The sequence below is a fragment of the Trichosurus vulpecula genome, chromosome 3 (assembly GCF_011100635.1).
Source record: "Trichosurus vulpecula isolate mTriVul1 chromosome 3, mTriVul1.pri, whole genome shotgun sequence".
Classification (NCBI taxonomy): domain Eukaryota; kingdom Metazoa; phylum Chordata; class Mammalia; order Diprotodontia; family Phalangeridae; genus Trichosurus; species Trichosurus vulpecula.
Window position 1 is genome coordinate 162,416,034 of NC_050575.1, and position 27,379 is coordinate 162,443,412.

General features: G+C 45.4%; 1 protein-coding gene across 1 annotated transcript; it reads left to right on the forward strand.

The window, feature by feature from the left end:
- MIGA2 (mitoguardin 2) lies at positions 1 to 27,379 on the forward strand. Its single transcript, XM_036749536.1, has 16 exons — positions 1 to 41; positions 4,009 to 4,261; positions 5,166 to 5,376; positions 6,504 to 6,616; positions 7,559 to 7,676; positions 8,325 to 8,461; positions 9,776 to 9,893; positions 10,832 to 10,932; positions 11,592 to 11,707; positions 15,780 to 15,852; positions 16,523 to 16,609; positions 16,959 to 17,057; positions 18,116 to 18,250; positions 18,787 to 18,840; positions 19,583 to 19,699; positions 20,888 to 27,379. Exons 2-16 carry the CDS (start codon positions 4,166 to 4,168, stop codon positions 21,086 to 21,088), a joined length of 1,776 nt encoding a protein of 591 aa, XP_036605431.1. The 5' UTR covers positions 1 to 41; positions 4,009 to 4,165; the 3' UTR covers positions 21,089 to 27,379.

A 27,379-nucleotide genomic window follows, 5' to 3' on the forward strand; every position in this document is an offset into this window, starting at 1 on the left:
AAGGAAGGAGACGCTGCCCTTCTGAAGCGATGGAGCTCCTGGTAAGGGCTAGGGGAGCTCGTCTCTGGGGCTCCTGTCCACCCCCTGCAGCTGCTCTTATTCTGGGCCGCGGTAGCGGCTGGACGCTGCGGGGCTGGCCGGGCAGGATGTAACTGCGGGCATGGGTTCGGGTGAGAGGGGACGACGGGGCTCGAGCCTGTCAGGAGGCTGAGGGGACCCGGGGGTTGGGGGCAGAGACCAGGGCCGTGCTGGGGCTGGGGGAGAGCGCCCCACCTGCCGTGCTGTCGGGGTCGGGGGAGGGCAGGAGGGGGACGGCTCAAGTTGAGGGTCTAGGCCTCGAGGATGGGGCTTACGGGAGGTGGGGAAGCTTGCAGGAGGGAAAAAGGACTAGGGAGGGCTGAGGGAGAGCTCTGCTGAGGGGTCGGGGAGGCGGGGGAGATTGCTCAAGGTGGGGAGGCTTGCTTGGGCGAAAGTCCTGCTCTAGGGGGGGACGGGGGACGGTAGCTCAAGGCGGGGATCTAGATGCTGAGGGACAGGTACTCTGGAGGTGGGGAGGCGGGCTGGGGCGGGAGGCTCACTGCAGGTGGGGGGTGTTGAAGGTGGTCAAAGGAAAGGGATTTGGGAGGGGTTTGGCTCAAGGTGGGGTGGATTGGGGTAGAGGCTCACTGGAGGAAATGATGAGGAAAGGGGTGCTGGGAAGTAGATCTTGGGGGTGGATAGGGGAAAGGCAGGAGGGGCGTGGCCCAAGGTCGAAGTATGAGGAGGAGGGTAGGTTTGTAGCAGGGGTGGGGCAGACGCTCTGAGAGGTAGATGGAGGCATGTGTCTCTAAGTGGGGGCGGGGGCGGGGGGGGGGAAGCTGGGGAGGTTACAGGAAAAGTTCTTGGGAGGAGGATGGAGGAAGCTTTAGGTTGGTGGGGTTAAATGTAATGGGGCTGGGGGAAGTATGGGGTAGGGATCTCGGGGAGAGCTATCTGAGATGGAGTGGCACTGAGCGATGGTGCATGGGCTGGGAGTATGTTAGGTGCCCTAGAATGGGGGTGGGACACAGGGCATGAGTGAAAAAGTAACCTGAGAAGGGATTGGCACTGTGAAGAATGGTACCCAGATGGGGAGGCTGTCACAGCAAAGGAAGTACTCGAGTCATAGATGACTGAGAAGAAAGATGCCTGGCCTGGGACCTCTCTACTAAGACATCCTGCATCAGGATTTGGGATCTGGTACTCCCATCCCCCAACTGCTGGTTATGCTACCTATGAATTTAGTTATTGGAGAGCAATCTGTAGTCCTCTAGATGCTAGTCTTGGGGTACAGTACAGTACTTGTGCTTCTAGATACTAGCTTCGCTATGGGGTTTTCTGAGGGAATCAGGAGCATTCTGAGAGTGAATGAATGGTGGAGTGGAAAGGGTTTTGGATGTGGATTCAGAGGAGTTGGTTTCATATACTCAGTACCCTGATTACTAGTTGTGTGACCCTGGACAAGTCCTATCCCAGTCCTGAGCCTCAGTTTCCTCATCTGTGCAATGAAGTGGTTGGACTCTAATGTGCTTTCTAGCTCCAAATCTTATCAGTCGTGTCCAGCTCCTGAGTTTCCTTGTTGTGGGTGATAAAGTAGCTGGCTCTTTTCCCAAGTCTCTTAATACTGACCATGTGATGCCTCAGTCCTGCCTGTAGACATTCGGTGGGGAAAAGGCAGCTGCTTCTCTTCACTTGTCTAGTTTTCCCTTTTACACAGCTTAACACTCTTGTCACCTGACAGATGGTATATCCGTTTTGGCCTTGGATGACCACTCGGGATCCAATGGTCCTCTAAGAGTTGAGAGCTGCGATGTTTTTTGTTTGGGGGTGGGGGGAGGGAGAAGCTGAGCTGTTGGAAGAAGAATCAGGAGCCTCTTGTGGGAATTTAGTGACCTCTTCTTCTGATCCTGACCTGAAATGTTCCCATGGATGCTTTTAGTGGCTCTTTTTAGTAGAGAATTGCCTCAGGAGTCATAGGAATGATAACTCAGGTCTTAAGTACCTTGTGTTTATAATTGTATAGTAATATAAGGAAGGGCCTCCTAGAAATTATCTGTCTCTTTTTGTAACCTCTAGGCACCATGCTGTATTGGAAGAGCACTGGATTTGTAGTCTGGTTCAAATCTCTGATGTTACTTTCCAGACATTTGACCTTGACAAATAACTTAACCTTTCTGGGTCTCAGTTTTCTCATATGTAAAATGAGGGGATTGAATTAGAAAAGATACCTTCTAGCTTTAAATCTTATTAGCAATTTCCCAGATAATTCAGGTAAAATATTTGCTTTTCTCTGAGTTATTTTTGTATTCATCTATACATTGTCTATACAGGAGGCAGACACATTCAGCTGTCTGGCACCTTTAACTTTGAGAGCCAGTGTTGAATAGTGGAAGGAATAATAACTGACATTTTATAAGATGCCTTGGGAGTAGATCTAGAGTTGGAAGAGACCTAAGAGGCTATCTAGTCTAATCTTTTCATTTTACGGATATAGAAACTGAGGTTCAAAGATTTTTAACTTGCCCAAGGTAACATAAGTCGTAGGTCTCAGGTAAAATTTGAACTTGAGTCTTTTGATTCCAGAGCTCTTTCCATTGCACCACCCTGCCTCCTATGTTATATGTGTTTTCTCACTTGGAATTGAGAATCACAGTAAGCCTGAAAGGTAGGTATTTACAAGTATTTTTATCCCCATTTTACAGATGTGGAGACTGAAACTCAGGTTAAATGACTTTCCCTTGGTCACTCAGCTAGTAAGTATCAGAGATGGGATCAGAATCCCAGGGTTCTTGATATCTAGCCCGTTACACTATGTGATTCTACTCCCAGTCTCAGCCCTATGATAGAGTGGTAGCCTTAAAGTCAAGAGAGACCCTAGCTTGGACCTTGACCCTGACAGTGCCTAGCTTTGTGGCTCTGGGCAAGTCACTAAGCCTCTCGGGGCCTTGTCATCTGAATAGTAGTATCAATCTGTTCTTTGTGGGGAAAATTCTTTTGTAGACCTGAAGGTGTTGAAGTGGGAATTATTGTGGTTATAATTGGGCTGGTTCCTAAAATAGTCATGTGATAAAATGCCAGCAGTTTTTTAGTGCTTATAACACAGTGCCTTGAACATAATAAACACTTAATAAATCTTGCTGACTAACTGACAAAATGACCATGTCATTAGTTCCAAGAGCCAAATCACAGACATTTACCTCCCGTTCACCTGGAATAAGTTGTTATTTGTTCTTGGTGGGTAACATTTGGTCATTAGCCTGGACACAGGCCCCTATCCTGATGTTTATCATGCTTGCTCTGCTACAGAGAGGTTGTTCCCTGTTATCTAAGGTCTGTGAATACATTTAAGTAGTCCTTGGAGGGGTGGTATAAGCAGCTTTATAAAGGGTAGTATAAGATCTCTGGATCCAGACCTGGTATGTTGAAAATCTGGTGTTAAACAAACATGGTGTAGCTTGCAGGTCAGTGTCTAAGGAGGCCCTGCATTTTACCATGCAGTTGGCTTTTAGGTTTGCAGATCACAGTTCTCCCTGCTCTGGGCTCATCTGGCTTAGGGCCTTCCTCCCACACCATTCCCTCCCTCCCGGGAGCCTTCTCTATCTAGGACAAACACCCTCCCTTTTCTCCCATGAAGCACAGCTTGGGGATATAAGAATGATCCCTTTGCCTTAGCCCCGTGGTCCATCCAGCCTGGTATTTTGTCTCAGATGGGTGTATCAAAGAATGCTTCCCTTGCTTGGGGCTAGGGAAATCCTGAGAACTTCTTGGAAATCAGGGAATATGTCTAGAGGGGTTGGCTTCCTTAGCTTTCTCCCCAGCACAGAGTACTGTACATGTAGCCCTTGTGCTAATGGTGACAGTGCCAAGGCTGTTTGGTGTTTTGCCCCAAGTGAGAAAATTCTTTGTTAATAGAACTTCAGGTGACTTATCCTGACTCCGGAATAGATAGGATTTTCCAAGTTTTCACTGACTCTTACATTGTCCTTGTAGATCTGCAAAGGCACTTTGGCATTGGAGTCTCCCTTTAGGAATAAGAATGTGACTGTGGCCCTGTGGGCAGCGAGTTGAAGCATTCCTCCAAGTCATTCCCATTGTGGGACTTGGAGTTCCCACTCTGGGGCACTCTCAGCTGCAGCTCTAACCAGGGATGGCTTTTCGAAGAACTGAAGGCATGTCCATGATCCAAGCTTTGGCCATGACAGTGGCAGAGATTCCTGTGTTTCTCTATACGACCTTTGGACAGGTAAGAAGGGTATCTGATATTTCTTTTTTCTAATGGTTAGCTCTCAATATTCCATCATCAGTAGGCAAAGAACCATCTTCTTCCCTCCTAAGTCTGTCTTAGCATGGAGGCAGCAAATAGGATTATGAAGAGCCAGAAGAGAAGGGCCCTTAGAGGCCATCAAGTCCAATACCCTTATTTTACAGATGAGGAAAACTGAGGCATGGAGTGGTTAAGTGATTTGCCCAGGATTGCACAGCTAACAAGTGTCCAAGGCAGGATTCTAATGCAGGGTTTTCTGACTCTAAGTCTAGTTCTCTGTCCACTTTGCCCCCTAGCTACTAACCTCTGATTACTCCTGCCCAGCAAAGCTTCTGTGGCAATGGAAACAACAGTGGATTTGAGAGCCTTGGATACTTTTTAGCTGTGCTACTAAGGACCTGTGTGACTTAGGAAAAGGTCATTTTAAGTCTCAGTTTTCTCATCAGTTAAATGGGGATGATATTAGCCCTGCTAACTTCATTTTTCGTATAGTGAGGATCAGCTAAATTGTGAAAGCACGTTGAAAAAGTGAAATGCTAATCAAAATAGGAAGTGTTGGTGTCTTTGGTATTAATTAATGAAGATGGAAGAATTCCAGCCCAACTCTATGAATGAGAGCCTGTCTAGTACCATTTTGACTTCCTGAATTCCTCTTCTTGCTAATTAATTAGCATTTATCAGAATCTTCAACAGAATTCTAAAATTAAATGGTATTTACTTCTTAGGGGGATTGTTGAGTTCCTTCTTAGAAGTGGATGCCACTCGATAGTGGGATTGGGGGTGAGGGAAGTGGTTCCCCTGATAGCTCAGATTTCTGCCTGGGAAGCTGTAGTCCTGGTGAGAGTTGTTCATTGACCTCTTTCCTCCCTGCTTCTGGGGGCAGTCGGCATTTTCTCAGCTACGACTATCTCCGGGTCTTCGGAAGGTGCTCTTTGCCACAGCACTAGGAACAGTGGCCTTGGCTTTGGCTGCCCATCAGCTGAAGCGGCGTCGGAGACGGAAGAAACAGATTGCCCCCGAGAAAGGAGGTGGAAAGCCTGGAACTGTTCCTATCCCCATCTTCATGACCAGAAGGCTTCCATCAGTGAAGAAAGGTAGGTTTTGGGTGCTGGAAGCCAAGGGGCCCTGGCACACCAAGAAAGGTTGTGGCCTGTGTTGGAAATGTCCAGCTGGGGTGAGGCAGAGCCTGAAAGGAATACCATGGTTGTGTTTCCAGATATCTGGACTGCCTGGAGATAACAGAAATAGCTGATTAAAAAGAAAGTACTGGATGGGGAGAGCAGCTGTTTTTCAGTGCTGGGTTTATCCTGTTTTATCCAGGATCTATAAGTCAGCACACACCCATACTCCTCAGACATCCACTCTTCTCTCTCTCTCTCTTTCTCTCTCTCTCTCTCTCTGTCTGTCGTTCTTCATTTCAACTAAACATTTGTGTACAGAGCATTGTGCTAAGTGTTGGGGGAAATAACTTATGAAAACAAGGTTCCTGCTTTCATGGAGCTTACAGTCAATCTATTACATGCAAACATACCTGTAATGTGCAGTATTATTATCATCGAAGAGAAGATTTCATGGAAAAGGTAGCACTTGAATTGGGCTTTAATTGATGAGTGGGACTTTGAACAGGTAAGGGCAAAGAGAGACTTTCCAGGTGTAGGGGGAACAGCATGAGCAAAAACACAGAGATGAGAAAATACAGTTACAGTTGAGGGTACAGTAAGTAATCCCGTTGAGGTAGACTTGCACGGGTGGGGAACCTGCCTCAAGGCCACATGTGGTTCTCTAGGTCCTCAGGTGTAGCCTGTTTACTGGGTCCAAGTTTTACAGAACAAATCCTTTTATTAAAGGGATTTGTTTTGTGAAGTTTGGATTCAGTCAAAGGCCACAGCTAAGCACCTAGAGGGCCACATGTGGCCTTGAGGTCGAAGGTTCCCCCATCCCTGAGAACACATAGTACTACATGGAAGGAAGTAATAGAAGACTAGAAAGGTAAATTATGGGGACTCACATGTCAAGCACAGGAGTTTAAACTTAGCAGGTAGTAGGGAGTCAATGAAGATTTTTGAGTGGAGGAGTAATGTGGCCAGACTACTACAATAGAGGAAGATTAACTGGGCAGACATATAGATTGAGAAGGGGGGTGGGGGAGAAGGAAGAAAGGAAGAAGAGGGACACTTTCAATTTCTGGTGTCAGCTTTCCTTGCCCTTTTGTATTACACAGGCTATTCCAGCCGAAGGGTCCAGAGTCCCAGCAGCAAGAGCAATGACACTCTGAGTGGCATTTCCTCGATTGAACCCAGCAAACACTCAGGCTCCTCTCACAGCCTGGCCTCGGTGAGGACTCCTCCTGAATATTCTAGTTCCCTTTCAGGAGTACATGGGCATTCTAGATCAGGAAGCTGGGTGATTTAGTGGTGCAGTCCAAGGGTACCACCTTGGCTTTGGACTGAGTCAGGCTGACCATAGGTGGTGGCTGAACAGCATTGATCTCTGGGGCCTTTTAATTAAAACAAGCGTATATGTTCAGACCCGTGTTATCCACTGCGAAAAATAGAAGAACAGGAGAAATTCCTTATCATTTACAATCTAGATAGGGAAATAATTAGAAATAAGTCAAATGTTAAAACTAGGTTCTGTCACTGTAGTTCAAATTTAGGAATCACAGAGAACAGGGTGGGTTGTGATTGCCAGGGAGGTAGTAGAGATGAGACTTGAGCTGAATCTCCAAGAAGGAGAGAGGAGAGGGTCGATGTAAGCTATTTGGAGGGAAAAGCATAAGCAAAGACACAGACAGGAGTGAAAGACCAGCATTACTGTGGCAGAGTCCATGGATAGGTAGTGTTGGGCCAGATAGTGGGGGACCTTGAATGCCAGAATGAAGAATTTACCGGTACCATGTAGATTTTCCAGCCTACCTCTTTTTACTTCTCTAACAACATTTGGGAAGCAGGTGATAGGACGTTGGGTTCTGGTGATCTGGGTTGTGTTGGAGATGGGCCATGTGCTAGCTGTGTGTATGTTAGATGGCACTAACACCTTGTCTGGAAGCTTTTAAAAATGTTCAGGTGTTTGTTCTCTAACAGTTGAGAATATCATAAAACAAAACCCTGCTGTGCTTTGGGTCCAAGTGTTTGTTGGGTGCAGTAAAGGTGAATCTATTCCTGTTGTGGAAGTCATGGATCTAGGTCAGATACTTACCTTAAAAGGCCTAGAGGGTTTTAGGCCTTTAGACTGAGTGTTCTATTTTTGGATTTTCTTCCCCTTCTTGGAGACCAGATGGTGGCAGTGAACTCCTCTAGCCCAACAGCCGCATCCTCGGGGCCCTGGGATGCTAGAGTGACTGAAGAGTCAGGGGCTGCTGGTGATGCAAATGCAGAGAACCTCTATATTCAAGGTACAGGACAAGCTTTCCTTTTCAGCCTTCTCCCTCTCCCCTCCCCCTACAACTTGTCTTGAGACCCCATCATGTCCTTCTGGGTGGTAGCTCCTCTCCCTCCCTTGGATTTGGTGATTTCCCTGGTGGTAGTTCTCTTTGACTGGAGACCTTCCCATTCCTTTTTGGGAAAAAGAAGTGAGGTCATTCTCCAAACCAGTGGGCTTTTCTTCCTCCTGATAGTGCAAGTGTTCCTCATTTTTTGTTGTTAGGCTCATTCAGTACCTTATAATACAGACCTGGAGTTCACTTCTCTGTACCCATACCTTCCATTCTCTATTTTCTATGAATGTCAGGATAGAAGGGAATAAGGCAGCAATGGATATGCAGTTAGAAATTGATTTTTAAGATGAGGTTCCACCTAAAAATGACATTTCCAGGAACATATTAGATGCAAAGCCAGGGACTACCTACAACTTTATCTTTTGGAAACATTCATCTGGATTTATTGTCCCTAAGAATCAGTGGGGATTAGCTCGTTGGAGAGCAGAAAAGGAAGAGCCTCATCTTGACCCCCCCCAATGGAGTTGAAGTGGGTAGAGTTTCCCTCGGCCTAGTTGTTCTGTAGGTGGAGGGCAAACTGACTACTTCCTCTGCTTGTTCCCATAGGAATGGAGCTGTTTGAGGAAGCATTGCAGAAATGGGAGCAGGCCTTGAGTATTGGACAGAGGGGAGACAGTACTAGCACCCCCACACTCTGGGACAATCTCAAGAGTCCAGAGACCATCTCTGAGGTGCTCTTGGAGGTAGGTGCTGTTTTTACCCTCAGGGAAGAAAATCCTGTGGTGATGATGACAGGAGCAGGAAAGGCTCTATCAATTATTGAGCGGTAGGCAGAAATGACTATGTTGTCTTTGTGTGTGACAAGGATACGACTGACTCAGTAGCCACTGGGTCTGTACTTTGTTTTGCTGCTTCTGGACTGCAACTGGATTGGTGCTTGTCCATCTGTGTTCTTTCATTGGGCCTACTTGTGATCAAGGACACATCTGTGAGCAGCTGGTTTGGAGTCAGTCTGTGACTGGAATAGCAAAATATCTGATCTGTGTAAAAGGGAATCCATGACCTTGACTTCATTAACTTGATATTCCAAGCCAGGAGTTTTTAAAGCCCCAGAATCCTTATATTAACCAAAAAAATTGCAGAACTTTGCAGAAGTTGAAAAGTTTTGCTGTTTACTTTCCAATATCACTCTCCATAATACTACTAGAGAGTAATAATACTAGGGAGTAAATGCAACATTATAACATTTTCATTAAGAGTGAGAGTAATTGGGAGACAACAAACGAAGGTACTAAATTTAGAAATTTCAAATATGAAAAATGTAAAACCCCTTAACCTAGCAAACTCCTATAGTGTTCTCTTCTGCAAACCAGTTTGACATGTCTTGCTAAAAGCAGCTGGACTTAGGTCCTCTGTGTCTTGCACAGGCCTGCTCATTGTCTTCCAGTTTGTGGTTTTGTACCCACCGTGTCCTTCCTATTTGTTTCCCCTTTTCCTAGGCAGTATCAGTAATGAGGCCTTTAATCTACATCCTGGTCATTTACAGATACAGAAAACTGAAGACAGGCTTGCCTGGTCTTTGTAACCCCTCTATGGCTGCATCAACTCTTAGGGGTTTGAGTGGGACCAAGCCTAGTGAACTCTTCCTTATTCCTTTTAAATCCCACTTTGAACTGGAAATGTTGTCAAACCACTTGGCTCAAGTCTGAGAAGTCATGGTTGAAACCAAGAGCTTTATGATTGACCCACTCCTGATTCTCTATGGAAGAGAAGTTATTTCTGTAGAAGAAGCACTGGACTGAATTTTAAGATAAGTCCCCCTTGATGTAACATGCCAAGGAGGACTGTTTCAAATACGTTCCATTGCCTGAATCTAACCCTGCTCCAATAGTGAAAATCACCCCTCCCATAATCCTTAGAGTCCATTGCTGAAAGCCCAGGACATCTTGGGATTTTGCTCCTTTTAGCTTACCCCTTGGTATTTCTGGAGCTTCCTGTCCATTGGACCCTTGCTTTGGGAGCCTGGGAAGTTAATATTGGATTGTTTTTGTTTAAAGCCAGAGTCCCAGAAAAAGGAGTTTGCTGAAAAGCTAGAATCCCTACTACACCGCGCATATCACCTCCAGGAGGAGTTTGGCTCCACATTCCCATCAGATAGTATGCTCTTGGACCTAGGTGAGTTGGAGTAGAGGTCTTTGGGTAAGGGGTAGTTGGGCACAGTTTGGTGATATGTGAACAGACCTTGTGTCCTTGATCCTTTTCCTCTACTCTCCTTGGGCATATTACCCCCATAATCATTCATTATTCTTTTTGTCCGATCTCCAAATCGCCCCTTCGGGAGTAGCATGAAGAATAAAATGTTAGCCCTGGAAGAGACCTTGAGATGAGATGAAATTGAAGTGAGAGCTAAGCTACTCATTTTACAGGGGTAGAAACTGAGTCCCAGAGAAGGGAAGGAACTTACCCAGAATTCTACAGGTAGAGAATAACAGAGCCAGAACTAGAAGCTAACTCCTATTCATTAAACCACTGAAAGTCTTGAACTGAGTGGTCTTGTTCTGACACCCACCTTCCCACTTTCTTCCCTGGAGGCTTATACAGACACACAGAGCTCCTTCAGTGTTGGCTAAAGGGGTGTGTTGGTAGTGGTATTGTGGCCATTTGGTGCTTCTATCTGTTTTTTTTCTCTTTCTTTCTTACTTTCTCTTCCTTCCTTCCTTCCTGTCCTCTCTCCTTCTCTCCCTCCTCTCTTTCTTCCTTTCTTTGTTTCTTTCTTTCTTGCTCTTTGTTCCTCTCTTCCTCTTTCTTCTCCATTTTTTGGCAGCCAGACTATTTGTGGCTAAAGCCTGTGCTGAATTAAATGATCTTCTTGGTTTAATGGAATGAATGATAATAGCCTACATTTATATAGGGCTTATATAGGTTATAAGCTATCTCACGTACATCATATTTGCATTATTGCATTTATTTATTAAGCACCTACTCCATCCAAGGCAAGGAGAATACGCAGACGAAAACAAAACAATCCCTTCCCCCTGGTATATTATACTGAGGAGAAACTTGTATGAAGTTAAGAAACTTTGGCTGATTTCATCTCTCACCCTTTTTCCTAGAGAGGACACTCATGCTGCCTCTGACAGAAGGTTCGCTGAGGCTTCAGGAAGGTGATGAGGGCAGTCTTTCCTCTGAAGACTCTTTCTTCTCTGCTGCAGAGGTGATTCCAGGGCATTGCCCAAGATAGGAGGAGCTAGGGTATGGGCTGGGAGTATCTTTTCCCAGTGTTGATCCACTGAGAATGATGACTGGAGCATCTTCTGGTATATCTGACTCCATCATTTTACAGATCAGGAAACTGAGACCTGGACAGGGAAAGCAATTTACACGAGATCGTGCAGTGAGTCAGTGGAAGAACCAAGGTTACGATTTATATCCTGACTCAAAAATCTTATAAAAGTGAATGTTGAAAACTATCTTTACATGAAATTGGACAAAAATAAAATACTATCGAGTGGAAACCAAAACAACAATTTATATCCTGACCCTCCATCTGGTGCTCCTTCCACTATGGGAAAGAGCTTGGGAATTTGGCAATGATATGTGTTCATTTGATGTAAAGATTGGATAGATTAAGGGATTCCTTTCTCTAGTTGTTTATATCTAGATTTACGTTAACAAGTATAACTGGTTTTATTTAAAAAAGAAAACCAACCTATAACAAACATAAAACCGGTTTGCTTAGTCATCTGAGCAGGGCTCTTTTGTATTTCCTATCTCTCCCAGACTAGAGCTAGTCATATAATGGGTACAAATAGTATCTTTTTTGGGGGGTGATTAATCCTGAATTTTTCTTCTTTATCTTTCTACCTCCCGAAGCTGTTTGACTCCCTGCAGGTGGGAGATCTCCCTTTCCAGCTCTCCAGGCCAGCTGCAGCATACGAGGAGGCCTTGCAACTGGTGAAAGAGGGGAAGGTTCCCTGTCGGACACTCAGGTGAGGGGCCTGAAGAGCCTGGCGCCTCCCTTTTCAAATCTAAATTGCTATTACACTCGTGGAAAGTGGAAACTGGGATAGAGACAGGTTGGGGAATGTCAGTACCTCCTGGAGTGATGACACCCTACTAGGTATTAGCGAAAGAGAGTTTGGAGGCATCTTTGTGCTCCAGAAGCCTAATAGTCTCATGAGCATCAGGGTAACTGAAAGACTGAACACTTTACATGTATTATTCCTTTTGAGCCTAACAACCAACCAACAACCTTGTGAGGTTAGGCACTCATTTTACAGATAAGGAACCTCAGAGGCTAAGTAACTTGCCCACAGTCTCGTAGGAATGTCAGATGTGGGATTTGAACCCAGGTCTTCTTGACTTTCAGCCTTGTACTCCATCCACTGCACCATATTGCCTCTCCGATTTCATAGGGTCATAAGATTCAGAGTATTGTTAGATAATGTCATCCAGTCAAACTCCCTCGTATTATAAACTAGGAAACTGAGGATGAAAAAAATTAAGTGGCTTTCCTAGGTAGTATGCTGCCCCTATGATCTATTGAAATAATAGACTGCTGGAATGGGTGACCAAAGGGGTGAGAGTGTGGAGTCTGAAACAAATGGGACTGATGAATAAGAACATGGTGAGAATAAAGAAAGAAGGGAAAATATCTGACTTAGTTGGAGCCATAAAAAACTAATAAGATGGCTAATTGAATATGTCAGGGGGTTTTAATTTGGGAAAAGAATTGTATATACATATGCTATGTAAATTCCTTTTTTAATATTCATTCCTGGCAATGATCAGGACAGAAATAGCATTTCTGGATGGTTGAGGCAGAGGCTTGTAAGCTATTGCATGAACCCATTGTGTTCTACATAAGTTTGCTAGAGTCCTGTACAGTGTTTTGTAAGTAGAACCAGATTTTTGTGGCAGGAATGAATGGTTTTTCTAACTAAATTTATGTCAGAATATAATTTCAGAATTCAAATCTTTTCTCTCTTCATCTTTCTCCAAATAACCTCATCTTTACTCTGTAGTAGTGCAGTTGTCCCCAGTTCTCCCCAGCTACAGTCAGAGCCATGCCAGAAAGCCAAACACAGGTGTTGCTACTTTTGGGTAGACGTTATATTATATTATCTCTTGACCATTGTGCCCTGATTATCACATTGAAACAAAGACTTTGGAACACCAGAAAGTTTAGACACTCACTTGGTTCCTTCAGGGCTCCCAACTCAAGGATTCTGTGGTAAGGTCATAACTGTAGCATACTGAACTGTATCGTTACAGGGCGTATTTCCCCCCTAAATCTGACTTGAATAAGACATAAAGGCAACCTATAATTGTACTACTGGTGTTATCCATGTTTTACTATTGTTCTTGAAGAGATGAAAAGGATAAAACATCTTAACATTACTTTTATTATAAATTTTTCTATCAACAGAAGCAGCTAAATAAACATACAAAATAAGGAGTAAGATAATACCAAAAATGCTTAGCCTTTAACAAGGCAGAAGCAAATGAATTAACAAACAATAAACAAGCAAATAAAAGGCTCTTATTCTGTTTTCCCTTCCAGGCCTATAAAACCTACACCTTTGACCTTTGATCCTTCTTTCTTTTCTTTTTTCATTTTATAGGTTATCAGTTCTGTTTATAGTTCATGTTCTTCTGATTTCCCTTCATATCACTTCATTAAGGTCTTTTGACATTTCATTATATGTTTTTTATTTATCATTTTTGTGGCACAATTATTAAATAAGACAAACTTGAATTAAAAAACTTTTTAAAAATATTCACCACAAATACATCAAGGATTTCATCAGCATGGATACGAATGATCATTCAGCCAATGCAGGTCATGACCTCTCTGTGATTTAGTAGATTAACATGGCTGAAGAATTCATTACTGAGTAGCCAGCCTGACTCTCAGTGGGGCTGTGGAGCACCTAACAGTTGCCTTTGATGAATTCAAGGTGCTTGACCCACTTGAAACGCATCTCAAGGTACTGAAAGAGCTGACCAGATGTGTAATTGCCAAGCCAATATCAGTGATACTTGAGCGATCACGGGAAATGGATGTGGTTCTGCAGACCCGGAGAAGGGCCGTCATTAAGCATTCCCTAATTTTTTAAAAAAGAGAGGAAACAATCAGTGATATGGTGGTGATCATCTAGAAAGGGAAGAAGTGATTACAGGAGCCAGCCTAGCTTCTGCAGCACTGGACCATTCCTAGTGAATCTTCTGGCTTTTCCCTGTAGCCTTTGCTGGACTGCTAAACTAGAAGAGCAAAAGAATGTTGTAGGCGGCGTTTACCTTATCTAGCAAAGCACTTGGTCCGGTGCCTCATGCTGTTCTTAGACACCTAGACAAGGTAGAGAGAGAGGGACTAGACAGTACTACAGTCAGATGAGTTTGGAAGTGGTTGAATTGCTAGATGCAAAGTAGAGTCATTTTCAAGTATTTGAAGGACTGTCATAGAAGAGGGTTTAGACTGTTCTTTTGGCCCTCGAAAGATAAGTTCAGGAACAACAGGTAGAAGTTGCAAAAAGAAGTACATTTAGGCTTGATGTCAGGAAAAACTTGCTAACAATTGTGCAGAAGTGCCATCTTAGGAGGTGATGGACTTTCTCCCATTAGAACTCTTTAAGCAACAAGTGGATGGCTACTTGTCTGAAATATTAGCAGAGTGAGAATTCCTTGCAGGTACAAATTGGTCCAGATTCCATCGAGATCCCTTTCAGCTCTAAAATTCTGTGCTTCTGGGCCAGATGGCTTCCTGGCTGCTTAGTAGAGGACTGGCTAGGGCTTGTACCTCCATGACCATGCCAGTGGACTTTGGGGTTATGTTCACATGATGAGATGTTAGAGAACTCAGTGGGGGCTCACAGTAAAAACGTACTATACAATGTCTTACTGGTTCAAAGGCTAGGTCTCTATCCACTGAACTACATTGCCTGTCATGTATAGCGCTTGATGGTGGTAGCAAATAGTTAAGGTCTTTGCTATATGGGAAGGGATAGGAGGACAGAACCCTATTCCTTAACCTCTGGAGAAAACTTAGGGGAAGTAGTACTAAGAGGGTATGCAGTCTTAGTCTTTGAGCTGGAAGCATCCTTAGAGAGCATCTGGACCAGTCCCCTAATTTTACAAATGAGGAAATTGAGGTTCAGAGTGGTTATGACTTGACCAAATTCATATACTAGCTCGTGGTAGAAGTGAGACTGAAGCCCAGGTCTCGTCACTCCTAGTTCAGTGCTCCTTTATAGTGTCTGTAAATTTTAAAAGAAACTCCTAAGAAGGATCTAAGTAAGTTACTCAGGGAAGTTTGGGGCTCCATCTCTGTCTTGTAGGATTGTCAGGTTGGCCACAGTGTGCCCTCTACAAACTGGGGCTTGATTTACTATCTAGACTTAAAAGTGATGGATGTTAATAATGCTGCAGATTAAATTCAAAAGTGTGTCATGCAAAAAAAAAGTATTATAAAACATTGTCATTTTTAGTAATTTTTTGAGAAGCTTGTTATAGGGGAAGACCTGGGTTCAGGTGTCACCTCTGACACATCCTGTGTGACCCTGACAAGTCACTGAGCCTCTAGGCACCTCCCTATGTCTATAGATTTCAGAGAAGCCTCTGGCCTGCATTGAAAGAGGGAGTTTCCTTTCCCAGGTTTTCATTATACCAATGAAATCACTTTTTTCCCCCTTCCAAAAAGGTCTCACTTTAGGGGCGTGGTCTGCGTTCAGGAACAATCTTTGTTTGGCCCAGTCTCAAGTCATTCACACATTCATTCAGCCCATCCACAGACCAGAGAAGACCAAGGAGATGCCCTGTCCTGGCTGACTCACAACTGTAGTCACTGCCCTGAAAGAAAGCTCAGAGTTCTCAAACTCTCCCCCTCCTCAGTTGAGGAAGCTGCGCTTCAGAGGGGAGGGGGAGCTGCCTGTCCAAGGTCTTGATCCCAGAGCAGAGCCAGGATGAGAATCCCAGGGCTCCTAACTCCTAATAGTCCCAGGCCAATTGCCTTCTCTGGCTTGGAGGCTGATGTTGTTGTCCTCTCTTTGTTTTCTTCTCTAGGACAGAACTTCTGGGTTGCTACAGTGATCAGGACTTCTTAGCTAAACTGCACTGTGTCCGGCAGGCCTTCCAGGTGGGTGAGAACCTAGGGGACTAGGAAATGGCATTGAGGTGAGGGGACGACGACAGGATGAGATGCTTTTTCCTTGTGTCCCAAGTTCCCCTATCACTTTGCAAGGTGTCATTACTATCTACTCTCCAAATAACTTTGCTGCCCACAGGACTTCCTTTGGTCCCAGGTTTTTCCTTTCCCTGGGAGCATTCTCCCAGCTGGTCTATTGGAGTATATGGATCTAGGGACCTAGCATCTGGTATATTGTTCAAATAGATGCATAGATAGGGAGTGCTTAATGATGGCTCTATTTATGTGCCAGGGCTGGTGCTTTGAATTCTGAGTATACCAACAAAACAAGATGCTCCCTCCTATAAAAAAAAACTTAATGTTGTCAAGGGGGAGACCAAACATGGAGGGGTGTTGGGGGGCGGGTATGCTGGTTTGGGGACCAGGCAGCCAACGTCGAGATAGCATAGACTGGAGAGGAAGCAGCGTTGCTGGCCTTTTCCTTGATGTGTTAGCTCCAGGCAGTCATCAGTCACTGAGCTGACCTCAAGGTAGTGTCCCAGGAGGCCTGGCAGCCAGTGTGGAGGTAGAGCAGGCCAGAGAGGAAGCAGGAAGAAGAGACTGTCTTAGGAGTTCTCAGATAATGTTATTCCGTTGAATCCCTCTACTCTTCCATCTTCAGGGAATTCTGCAAGATGAAAGTAACCAGCTGTTCTTTGGGGAGGTTGGGAAACAAATGGTGACGGGCCTGATGACCAAAGCTGAAAAGGTAGAATGTGGATATGTTGGTGGCAGCTGGGTGGGCAGGGTGGCTTGCGTGGGCTTTGCACGTCTTGGCTGCTTTCCAGGTTTTTAGGCTTCTTCAGCCTCTTCCTGGGAGTCACAAAGCCTGAGTTCTACTCCGGGCTGGGCCACTAACAACCTTAGCTAATGTCCTCGTGGCTCTTGCTGCTCCTTCCATTCTCCCTTTTCTTCCCTGGGAGGTTGCTTGTGCTTCCTCCTAGGCAATGCCACCCAGAGTTTTGGCCTTTGCTGCTCACCCTACTTCTTAACTCTAGGGGAGGACCCCTAATCTTCCCTGCTAGCAAGATGAATCTATGTTCCTTTTCCCTTTTTAGAATCCAAAAGGCTTCTTGGAGAGCTATGAGGAGATGCTGAGTTATGCCCTGAGACCAGAGACCTGGCCTACCACACAGCTGGAGCTGGAGGGGCGGGGGGTGAGTTGACCCCAGATACTGAGGCACTTGCATGACTTTGTGACAGAGTCCTAGCAGATTGTTAGAACCTACCTTCCTGGAGTTTTTTCCCATTTCCCAGAACCCCTTAGTGGGGAGAGAGACTGTTGGATAACACTGGATTCCTTTCAATTTCCAGGAGCTTCCCATTGGCCCCACTGCTGCCAGGGGTCGAAGAGGCCTTCAAAATGGGTGGGATTGGATAGGGTGGCAGGGGAGGAGAAAGGGGTCCTTTCTCCGTCCCCAAGGTCCAGTATGAGGTCCCTGGCTACTGGAATGGAAGCTGAGGATCCCCTGAGACAGAGCTGTCATGGCCCCAACCACTCAGGGCCTCCAGGAATTGGGGCACAGAATGCCTAGGTTTCCTTTATCATCCAGGTCCCTAAACATGAAACTGATGGCTTGTTGGTGAGCCCTAAGGTCTGGGCTCAGTGAATCATAGGATTATAGGATTATAATTGGGCTGCCTCCTAAGAGCCCTGAGGCGTAGTGGAAGGAGTGGTTCTGAACCTTCTCGTCAGGATTCTTCCAGGTATCCTCTTATCCTCCCAAGCTGGCAGGGGCCCAGGGCAGGCTAGACAGCTCTGTCAGGGCTTCTTCCCAGTAGCGGTTGCGGTAGTTTGTAGGGATCCATATGCTCATAGTCCCACGTTTGTCTCAGTCAGGAGAAATCAGATCAGTCATTCTAGATGACCCTTGGAGAAGGTCATCTTGACTTTTAAAACAAAAGTAGACCTGCTTCTGAAGCTGACCAGCTCTGGCAGGAGGGATCTCTTTACAAAAAGTAGTATGATGCTGAACTAGGAGTTAGGAGAACTGGATTCTGGTCCTGGCTTTGCCATTAATTATCTATGTGAGTTTCAGTTTCTCCATCTGTAAAATGAGGGGATTTGGACTTATGAACTCTGAGATCCCTTAAACTTGTAATATTATCTCTGTTATCTCTCCTGAACTGAAATGTCACTTTCTCCAGGGGAGAAAGGACCAAGAGGGTCCTTAGGCAGTCCCAGCCCCCTCATTGCCTGGCTCCTTCCTGCCAGGTGGTATGCATGAGTTTCTTTGACATCGTGCTGGATTTCATACTCATGGACGCTTTTGAGGACCTGGAGAACCCCCCCTCCTCTGTGCTTGCTGTCCTGCGCAATCGTTGGCTCTCTGACAGCTTCAAGGAAACGGTAGGTTTCCCTACAACTCCTACCTGTGTGCCCCTCCCTCACCCCTTCCTCCAGTGTCGACGAGCTTCCTCATGACACCACACTTGACCTGCTCCTTGGATCCTAGAGATGGAGGACGCTTCCCTTCCTATCTCCTTTGTCCTAGCTGGAGCCCTGGAGTAGTGCTGTCTAAAAGGCACAGATGAGGGCTTGGAGAGAGTGTAAAGGGCTGGCAGGCAGAAAGGGGAAACTTATAAAATGGCTAAACATCTTGGGGTCAACTCCTGAGCCTTCAGCTTCACTAAGGTGGAAGCTTGGTGTAATGGAAAGAGTCCTGGTCCTGGAGTCAGAGACCTTCCGATACCTTGGGTGACATTGGGCCTAGCGTTGAATGTCCTCATCTGTAAAAGGAGGAGGTGGGAGATGAATGGCCTCCGGGGGCCTTTCCAGCTTCTAGGTCCAGGATCCCAGCAGAGGGAGTTGGTCTCTTGGTAGGGGTGCGGTATGGTGGAGATGGGTTGAGGCTACCTGACTGTGGTAATTTTTATCTTGTCCAGGCTCTGGCCACTGCCTGCTGGTCAGTTCTGAAAGCCAAGAGGAGGCTTCTGATGGTGAGCACGTTGGCCCCAAAACACCCTTTCTTCATAAGACACTCAGATTAAACCATAAGCGTGCGTTGAGTAACTCCTGCGTGCCCTGGATCTCAATGAGTGCTTCTAAAAGAGAAGTAGAAGACAGGCTTTGCCTTCAAGATGTAGTTATAGTCCATTAGAGGAGATGGTAATTCAAGAGCAGTAGAGGGCAGTATACAATCATGTGTGGTATAGACAGTAAATGCTATAGGATCAGAGAGAAGGGGGAAATTATTGAAGGTAGGTGTATTCAGGGAGGCTTCAGGACTTGAGCTGGGCCTTGAAGGATGGTTAGAATTTGGGGCATTCCTAGTAGGAGTCCTAGCATGAGTGAAGACCCTCCATCTGGGTGTCAGGTTGATTCCCTTTGTGCTGAGTGCTGGAGATAGAGACAAAAGGAAATGATCCCTATTCTCTAGGAGCTTACTCTCTTTTGGGGGACACTAAACACAAAGGGTGTTGGGGGCGGGGAGATAGGTGATATTCATGATAATTCATGGGTCATTGCTTCCTTTCCTAGGGAAAGCAGTGCCACTGTAGACTGTGTTTTCTCTTGTTCCAAGCAGGTGACCACTTATTGTTACTTTGGTTTGTGGTACCCTTTGCCTTTCTGGGCTATGCAGCTGGTTCTTAGGTGGATTAGTAGCTCGGTTTGGAACCAGGAGGTAGCTGGTCACAGAGCAGTGAATGGCCTCTTCTGCTTGATGTCACCACCCTGCAGGTGCCCGATGGCTTCATCTCCCATTTCTACTCCGTATCGGAGCATGTTAGCCCCGTTCTTGCCTTTGGCTTTCTAGGGCCCAAGCCACAGCTGGCTGAAGTCTGCACTTTTTTCAAGGTAAGATGAGTTCAAGCTTCTTTCGGTTGGGGAGGGAGCTTTGGCTTCGTTGTGTGTTATCAGTAGATGGGAGGGCTCTCCCCTCCATTTCCTTTCCACCTCCACCCCCACTCCCATCTATCCAGGGTTCCCTGTGAAAAAATCAAACTGGAGATTTTCTTTCTCACTTGGTGATACTTTCATAACCAAGTTGCCCCAGGCAGACTGGCAGCTGCCTCAGGAAGCTTCCAAGAAGGGGATGAGGAGCTGTGCTGACCTTTTGCTCCTCTTTCCAAAGTAATGGACATCGATTGTTCTGCTGCTGTCAGGGTTAATTGTGCTGGTAGAGAGATACCCTGTAGCTCTAAATGCTGTATTCCTGTGATGGAGATAGGGTCTTTCTTCCTTATCTTCCTATTCTTGCTAAGGAAAAGAAGAATGATCCATACTTGTTGAAAACCTTCTCACAGTTCCAGCCTTGTGCTAAACAATTTAAGGGATACAAAAGAAATTTGATAAGGTCTCTGCCTTTCAGGAGCTTATATCCTAGTTGACAGAAAACATTGGCAAACCATACAAGACAGAATATAATCAAGGGCCAAATTAGGTGGGACAAATACCCCAAGAGGGCAGAAGAGGGAGAGATCACTGTGGAGATCACTGGAAGGCAGGGAAGGTTTAATGTAGGAACTGAGACTTGAGCTAGGCCTTGAAGGATGAGTACGATCTGGATAGGACAGTAAGAGTGAGGAGGAATCAGACCTTTTAAAGCTAGAGAGGCACTTTAGAAATACTCTGTCCAGTTCCTACATTTTGTGGTTGATTGGGGATAGGCAGCAGAGGCAGGATGTAAACCCAGGGTTCAGCCAGAATGAGGTGCATTTGCAGTGTCCCGGAGGTAGGAATGAGCCCGATGGGCTGCCAGGCAGCCTGCGATGGGTGAGGACCACACTCTAAAGCCCACCTCAGATACTGACCTATCTCTGCAAGTCCCCGAATCTCCCAGAGCTCAGCTTCCTTGTCACACAATGAGACTGATAATATTTGTAGCACCTGCTTTACTTGGTTGTTACAGGATAAGTGTTTTGCAGTCCTTCAAAGGGCTATATGAATGTGCTATTATTGTTGGAAGAGTGGGTCTGTTGGTGGGAGTCAGACCGTGGGGAAACCAGAAGAATTCAAACACAGCCCCTCTTCCTCCATCCCCAGCATCAGATTGTGTACTACCTGAAGGACATGTTTGACCTGGACAACGTGCGCTACACCACTGTGCAGTCGCTATCAGAGGACATCCTTCAGCTTTCCCGCCGACGCAGTGAGATCCTGTTGGGTTACCTGGGAACAGAGCCTGTCCGTGAGATGAACGGGATGTTGCCCCATGAAAATGGACCCCTGGGGGAGCTTCATTAACATGCCGCCTTGAGGAGGGCTGACTCCTCTCCTCTGTTGGTTCTCCCGTATGGCGATGGGTGCTTGCTGTCCCCTAAGTGACAATGAGTAGCTGTGGCTCAGCCCAGCCCCTGGCTTCACTTGGTCCTTCTGCTTGCCCTCTGTGGAGGGATCTGCCAAGCCAGTGTCTTGGACCACTAGATTGCTTCCTCTCTTCCCATGCTTTGGAATTCTAGGTCACGGATCTCAGCTCAGAAGGACCAGTATGTGATGCCATCTCCTTCTCTCCTGTTTGTCCCTGTGTGTCATACAGTGGCAGTTCCCTGGCCCTGGCCAGGAAGCTAACATATCTTGTCTCGGCCACTTTCTCCTCAGGAACCAGCTGGCAATGCCTTGTTTGTAAGGCGGGCAGTAGAGTTCAGCACAGGGGTCTATCTGTGCATCACTGGGTGGGCTTAGATATGCAGCTGGCATGATGTGCCTTGTGAGGTGAGGCAGGGAGGCGAGGGACAAATGAGCTTCTTGGGAGGCTGAGAATGATGGAGGCTCTCTGTCCAACCCCCTTCGGGCTGGCTCTGCCATCAGCCAAATCAGAGCATCCAGTGCTCTGGCATGTGTCGTTGGGTGCAATGGTGTGAAAGTGATGGAGGGAGGAAGACTGTGAAGTAGTTTGAGGGGTGAGAGCGGAAAGGAGAATTATGTGTAATAGGGAGAAGAAAAGAAAAGACCTAAGGAGGGAGCAAGGGTGGTGGAGGTGAAGTGCTAACATAACATTTAGCAGCCCTTCAGGTTGCTTCAGAGACATCATTTGATAAAGAATCACTGGTTCTGGGACATTGAGACCAAGAGGCAGGTACTGAGTCCAGAGCCTAATTTCTTTGGGGAGATGGGGCCATGAGATTAAAGGATGTCCTCTGCTGCTGTGTGAGAGAGAGATGAAGAGAGAGTTTGGGAAGGGGGGTGCGGAGAGTGAATAAGTATTGGGAGCTCAGTACAGAGGCTCCTGGGAAATCTGGGCCAGGGCCAAACTGGGATTGGCTGCCGCTCCCATTACTAAGGTGCTGCAGCCTAGGGAGGAAGGAGCAAACACACTTCCGGTCTGTGATGAGGGAACTTCGGGTCTCTCAGGTTCCTGGGATTCTGGTCCTGACCCAGACAGAAATTAACTATGGTAAAATAAGAATGAGAGACAGTGTAGTAGAGTGGAGAGCGCCAGTCTCAGAGACAGGAAGATTGGGGTTCTTGTCCTGCCTCCAATTCATCCTGCTACATGGGTGAGACCTTGGGTGCGGCACTAAACCTCAGGGCCTGGAGCAGTTTTGGTAGAGGGAGTGAATGTTTCTGGGAATGAAGGATTCTAACTAGTCCTGTGTATGTTGGGTGGGGTGTCCTGGGAAGGGAGGAGAGGGGCATGCAGCCCAATGAGCATGAGAGAGGGACACAGCTGTGTTAGAAATTTGTCAGACTGTTTCTTCTTTCCCTAGGCTTTGGGCTTCTCTACTGTCTCACCTACAGAATAACTTCAGAAGAGCTTGGGCGTCTTAATAGAGTGGGAACACAAGTGGCCTAGAGGGTGATAAAAACTACACAGAAGGAACTTGGGAGGAGAGAGTAGAGGGAGATAAGAAGGGTCACAGAAAGAGCTGGAAAGAGACAAGAGATCATTGAATCCAGCTCTTTCATTTTATAGCCAAGGAAGCTTGAGGCCCAAGAAATGAGTTGTACGGCTAGTTGGTGGCAGAGCTGAGACTTCAATTTAGATTTTCTGATTCTAGACACAACCGGCTTTTATCACACTACAAATCTCTCATCTGCTGATCAGAGTAAAAAAGGTTATTTAAAGTTTGCCAAATATGTCAACACCCCACCCTATCTCCTCCTTCCAGCAAGAAGGAAGAAGCCCTGAGGACAATCTTTTTTCTACACTTTGTTATATTATGTGGGTGTTGAGTTGAAGGTCTGTTGTCTCCTAGCCTCCACCTGTAAAGATCCCTTGCATATTTATTTGGGCGTGTTACTTAGAATATTCCTGAGCTGACTTGGACTTGGGACCGTGAGAGTTTTATTCCCTTGCAAATTGCACAAGCCCACTTGTACTCATCCTCTTGACCTTAGTGCTCCAGCTCCTCCTAAACACCAAAGTCAGCCCACTGGCTTTGTCCATGCCAAGGCTAGGTGAATGCCTGCCAGCACGGGCAATGGGGCCTGGTATTTGGATGAAATTTGTAATGTTGGCCAGTACAAAAAATCAGCCGCTCCTCCTTCACCTGCCAACCGTACTTCTCTGAAGAATTCAAACATCATCAGCCTTGTTTCACCATCATTTCCCCCCCTAAAGATTATGATGTTATGATGTTACTCTGTCTCTACCACCAAAGACTTCTGGAAGTCCCCCTGGAAAGAGTGGGCAAAATCCCTTTGGTGTCTTGAAGTGCCTGTAGAGGCCAATCCCCACAAAGCAGAAGGGGCTGCATTTTTAGTTCCTAGAAACTCCCTTCCTAGTATCTGACAGTTAATTCCCTCCTGCAGAAGTCATCACTACTGAAACTAGGGCCTTTGTGCTCTGGTCCTTGCTCTCTGTGTGTCCTATCTCTCAGCACTATGTCCGATTAGCACTTTCACTGTGATTGGTCAGGCCACTGGGGTTGGGGCTCACAGCCTCACATGGAAAGGGGTAGATGTATGGAAAAAAGATGATAGGTATAAGTTTCCCTCTACCCTTATTTTCTTGGGAAGCTTTTAAACAGAAGTATTTCCCAGAACTTTTTATTCAACCAGAGAGCAAGTATCAATGTAGTCTAAGTTTAGAGAGCTGTATTTGGTATTCCAGCCAACAGTTGGCCACTATAGATAAGTTACATTAGCATTTCTCTAAACTACCCTCATTTTCAAGGGTTTCTATCTTAACTCTGCAGACTCACTTCACTCACAGCAATTACAGCATTGGGCTTGAGTAGGACTTTTTTAAAATTGCCTTTAAAAGGGGGGAGGAAAGTTAGATTGTCCCTTAAATTGAGACAGCTTTAAAAAGTTGATTTTTGGATGTTTGGGATTACTTAAAAATCTCAAGAACTCTTTGGGAGAAGTGTTCTGAGTCGAATTTTAAGGAGGATAAAAAGATTGGAATGAGATTTTGTAAAATGTATGTATTTGCAGAGGAAAAGTAAGATTTAAGTAGGCCATACTGTTAACCTAGCAAAAACCATCGAAATCAGCATCGTGATTGTTTATATTTGTATGGAGTCACTACATGATCTGCTTGAGGTAGGGCTGAATATTCAGACCAAATATGCGAGGGCAAGGAAATTGATCTATGTCACCAAAGATTTAAATTGTTTATGTTATCGATGTGATTGAGTCAGGAGTTAATTTGGGAGATAACTTAGACCATTGTTTATTGACTCTATTAATTTGTTACTGTCATGAGGGGGATATTAAAAACTTTCAAGATAGTCCAGTAGCCCAGTATCTATCTGAATATGGATGTGAGGTACATCAACTGGGAAGGGATGAAACTGTCAGCCTGGGCAATTGCCTAGATGCAAGCAAAGTCCTTTATTGCAGCAAGCAATTTAGGCAGTCCCACAAGGGGAAACAAATAAGGGAAGAGTTGGTCTTTTCATTTCATTCTGCAGCCTGTTCCTCCCAAAATTGGTAGTTGGGGAATGAGCCTGCATTGAAAAAGTCTTAGGTCAAGTCGAGGTCCATTTGGAACAAGGCTTAGCTGAATTCACCCAAACTTGGATTTCTACTGCTACCTTGATCATATCCTTCAGGTACGAAGCATGGAGTTGAACTTCACCCTTTAGTCCAAGGCAGGGGTCTCCAGAATAAGCTTGACAGCTTTCAATGAGCCATCAAAGCATGGAATATATGCCTCTTATGTTCGACTTCTGAACTTTGGTGGGGTCAACCAATTGGAATATGAGCTGTACCCACAATTGTCAGTAATTGCCATGTGTGTCGCCTTGACCCATGGAAGCACCCTAATAGGGGTAAACCTTGATGACAAGTACCAAGCCCTCAGTGTCAGCCCACGGGGCTGAAAGCAAGTTGAGACACTGTCCAGAGATATTGGAAATCAAGAGCCTTGGGCTAGGAAAAGATAAGAATTATCCTCATGGAATTCTATCAGCAAAAGAACACAATTAGTAAGCAACAACAAAAAGAAGTCTTGAGGGCCAAACAGGAATTACTTGAGAAACTCAAACAGCAATTGGCCCCTGGATTCACAAGTAGACAAAGAAGGAAGCCCTTTACTTCAACAGAACATTCATTTACTTGGAGATAACTCAGTCCATTCTAAACCAGAACTTCAGTTAATAAAACCCTAAAGTGCCAAGACACTTGATTCTGAAGTAACCCTGGCTAAATTAACCTCTGAAGCTATGTACTCCTTATCTCCCACTCCTTTAGAAAGCCAGTCTGCTCTCTGAGAAGTGGGCTATGAGGAGGGAGGCACTCTCTTGAATCTGGCGTCTCAATGAACATTTCAGGGAGAGACCCCAGCAAATTCCAGAAGTCCAAGGAAGCCAAGCTGACCCCATAGACTGTCTGTTTAAGGAAGACACTGACTCAACTACAGGCAGTTTGGAACTTAGGGATGTACTGCCCTTTGAAAGTCCTCCTGAACCCTAAAACTCACGCCACCAAACATGAACTTGCCCTGCAACCCCCATCCTTCCAGGAATTAGCAAGTTGAGGTCTCAAGATTGGAACCCATCAAGAAGAGTCCAAGCTATGCAGAAGCTCTACATCAATACAGTGAAATAGGAGAACTTTTGCATCTGATAACTTTCAATGGCTGCCCCTGGGAGTTTCCCAACATGCTTATCTCTGAGGACTTCTGGACGGAAGTTTATCCAGCCCAGGAAGGTCTTCCAGCTGGTCTTGTTTCAACTTCCAAAGGGGCCATACCATGAGAGGAATTGTCAAATGATCTTCACTGCAAAGCTTTTACAGAAGGCCCTCGAAGTATTTAAGAAAAAATGTATATATTTGCTTTCCTGAGAGGTTCTTTGCCTGTTCCTTCTCTGAGCCATCCACCTTGCCCAGACTCCTAGAAAATATGAGCCCTGACCATTCCAGCAATTCATAGCTCTTTTGATCATAAATTTGCTTGTATGGACATTAGCCTGAAGAATTGGTCCCCCGGGAGGGCAGTATGCTTCATAGGTGGAGGCAGTCTTCCCTTAGTCATTCCTCAGATGTGCTCTTTGTTGTCACTCTCACACAATCTATGAATGTAATCTTGTGCTTGATTCCATCCCCCTTTGCTTCCCCTCTGATCTCATAAAGGTTTTATTTCTCTTGATTTTGTTTGTTTACATATCCATGAACTGCCTCTGACTCTGATTTGCAGCTTTTACCTTTTGTATGGTAGATGGAGTGAGTTGAATGGAGTCAAATAAAAACATTACATTAAAAAAAAAAACCATTTCTTTCACTCCCACCCTGGGGGAATGTGGACCTGTGTGTGATTCTCGTTTGGTAGGAACTAAGAGGGGACCATCTCCTTCAGGATTAGAGCAGTTTCTAAAGGGAAACATAAGACTTACTAAGTCACTCAGGAATCCTTGTTCCACTGGCAGGTGGCAAGTCCATGGGCCACTTGTTTAGATTGATTTGAGTTGTATCTTGTATGCAGTCCTCAAAAATCTGATCTGGGCCAGCTTTGGGATTAATGACCAATGTCTTTGTCATTTACATCATGAGGGCACTTTGTCACTGCCATTAGGGATTTCATAAGTGTTTTTAATTATCCTTTGCCTTAAAATCATAGAACGTGGAAAGGTCTAGAAATCATCTAGTCCGTGGGTTCTTAACCTCAATAGATTTCAGGGGATCAATAAACTTAGATGGGAAAAAAAGTTGCATCTTTATTTTCACTAATTTAAGCAAATAGCATTACCTTCAATTAAATCGAAATATTCTGAGAGGGGTACAAAGCCTTCACCAGGAAGCCAAAGGAATCTGTGACAAAAAAAAAAAATTAAAGGACCCCTGCTCTAGTCCAACCCCTTCATTGTGCAATGGGGAAACTGGGTCCTAGCCAGGGACAGTGTTTTACCCAAAATTATATGACCAATAAGTTGCAGAACTGGAACTAGAATCTAGATTCCTTGGCTCCCAGTCCTGTGCTCTTTTGACTTTTAGGCTGCTTCTCTTATGTTTTGTTATTTTCCCCATCACTGCAGTTGCTTGGATTTTAAAGTATCTACCCTTTATGGCTAGACAAGTAGATCTTTCCCTAGCCAAAGAAAACTATGTCTATAAGGCAGCTTCAAATATAATAAAGATGTGATGAAATGA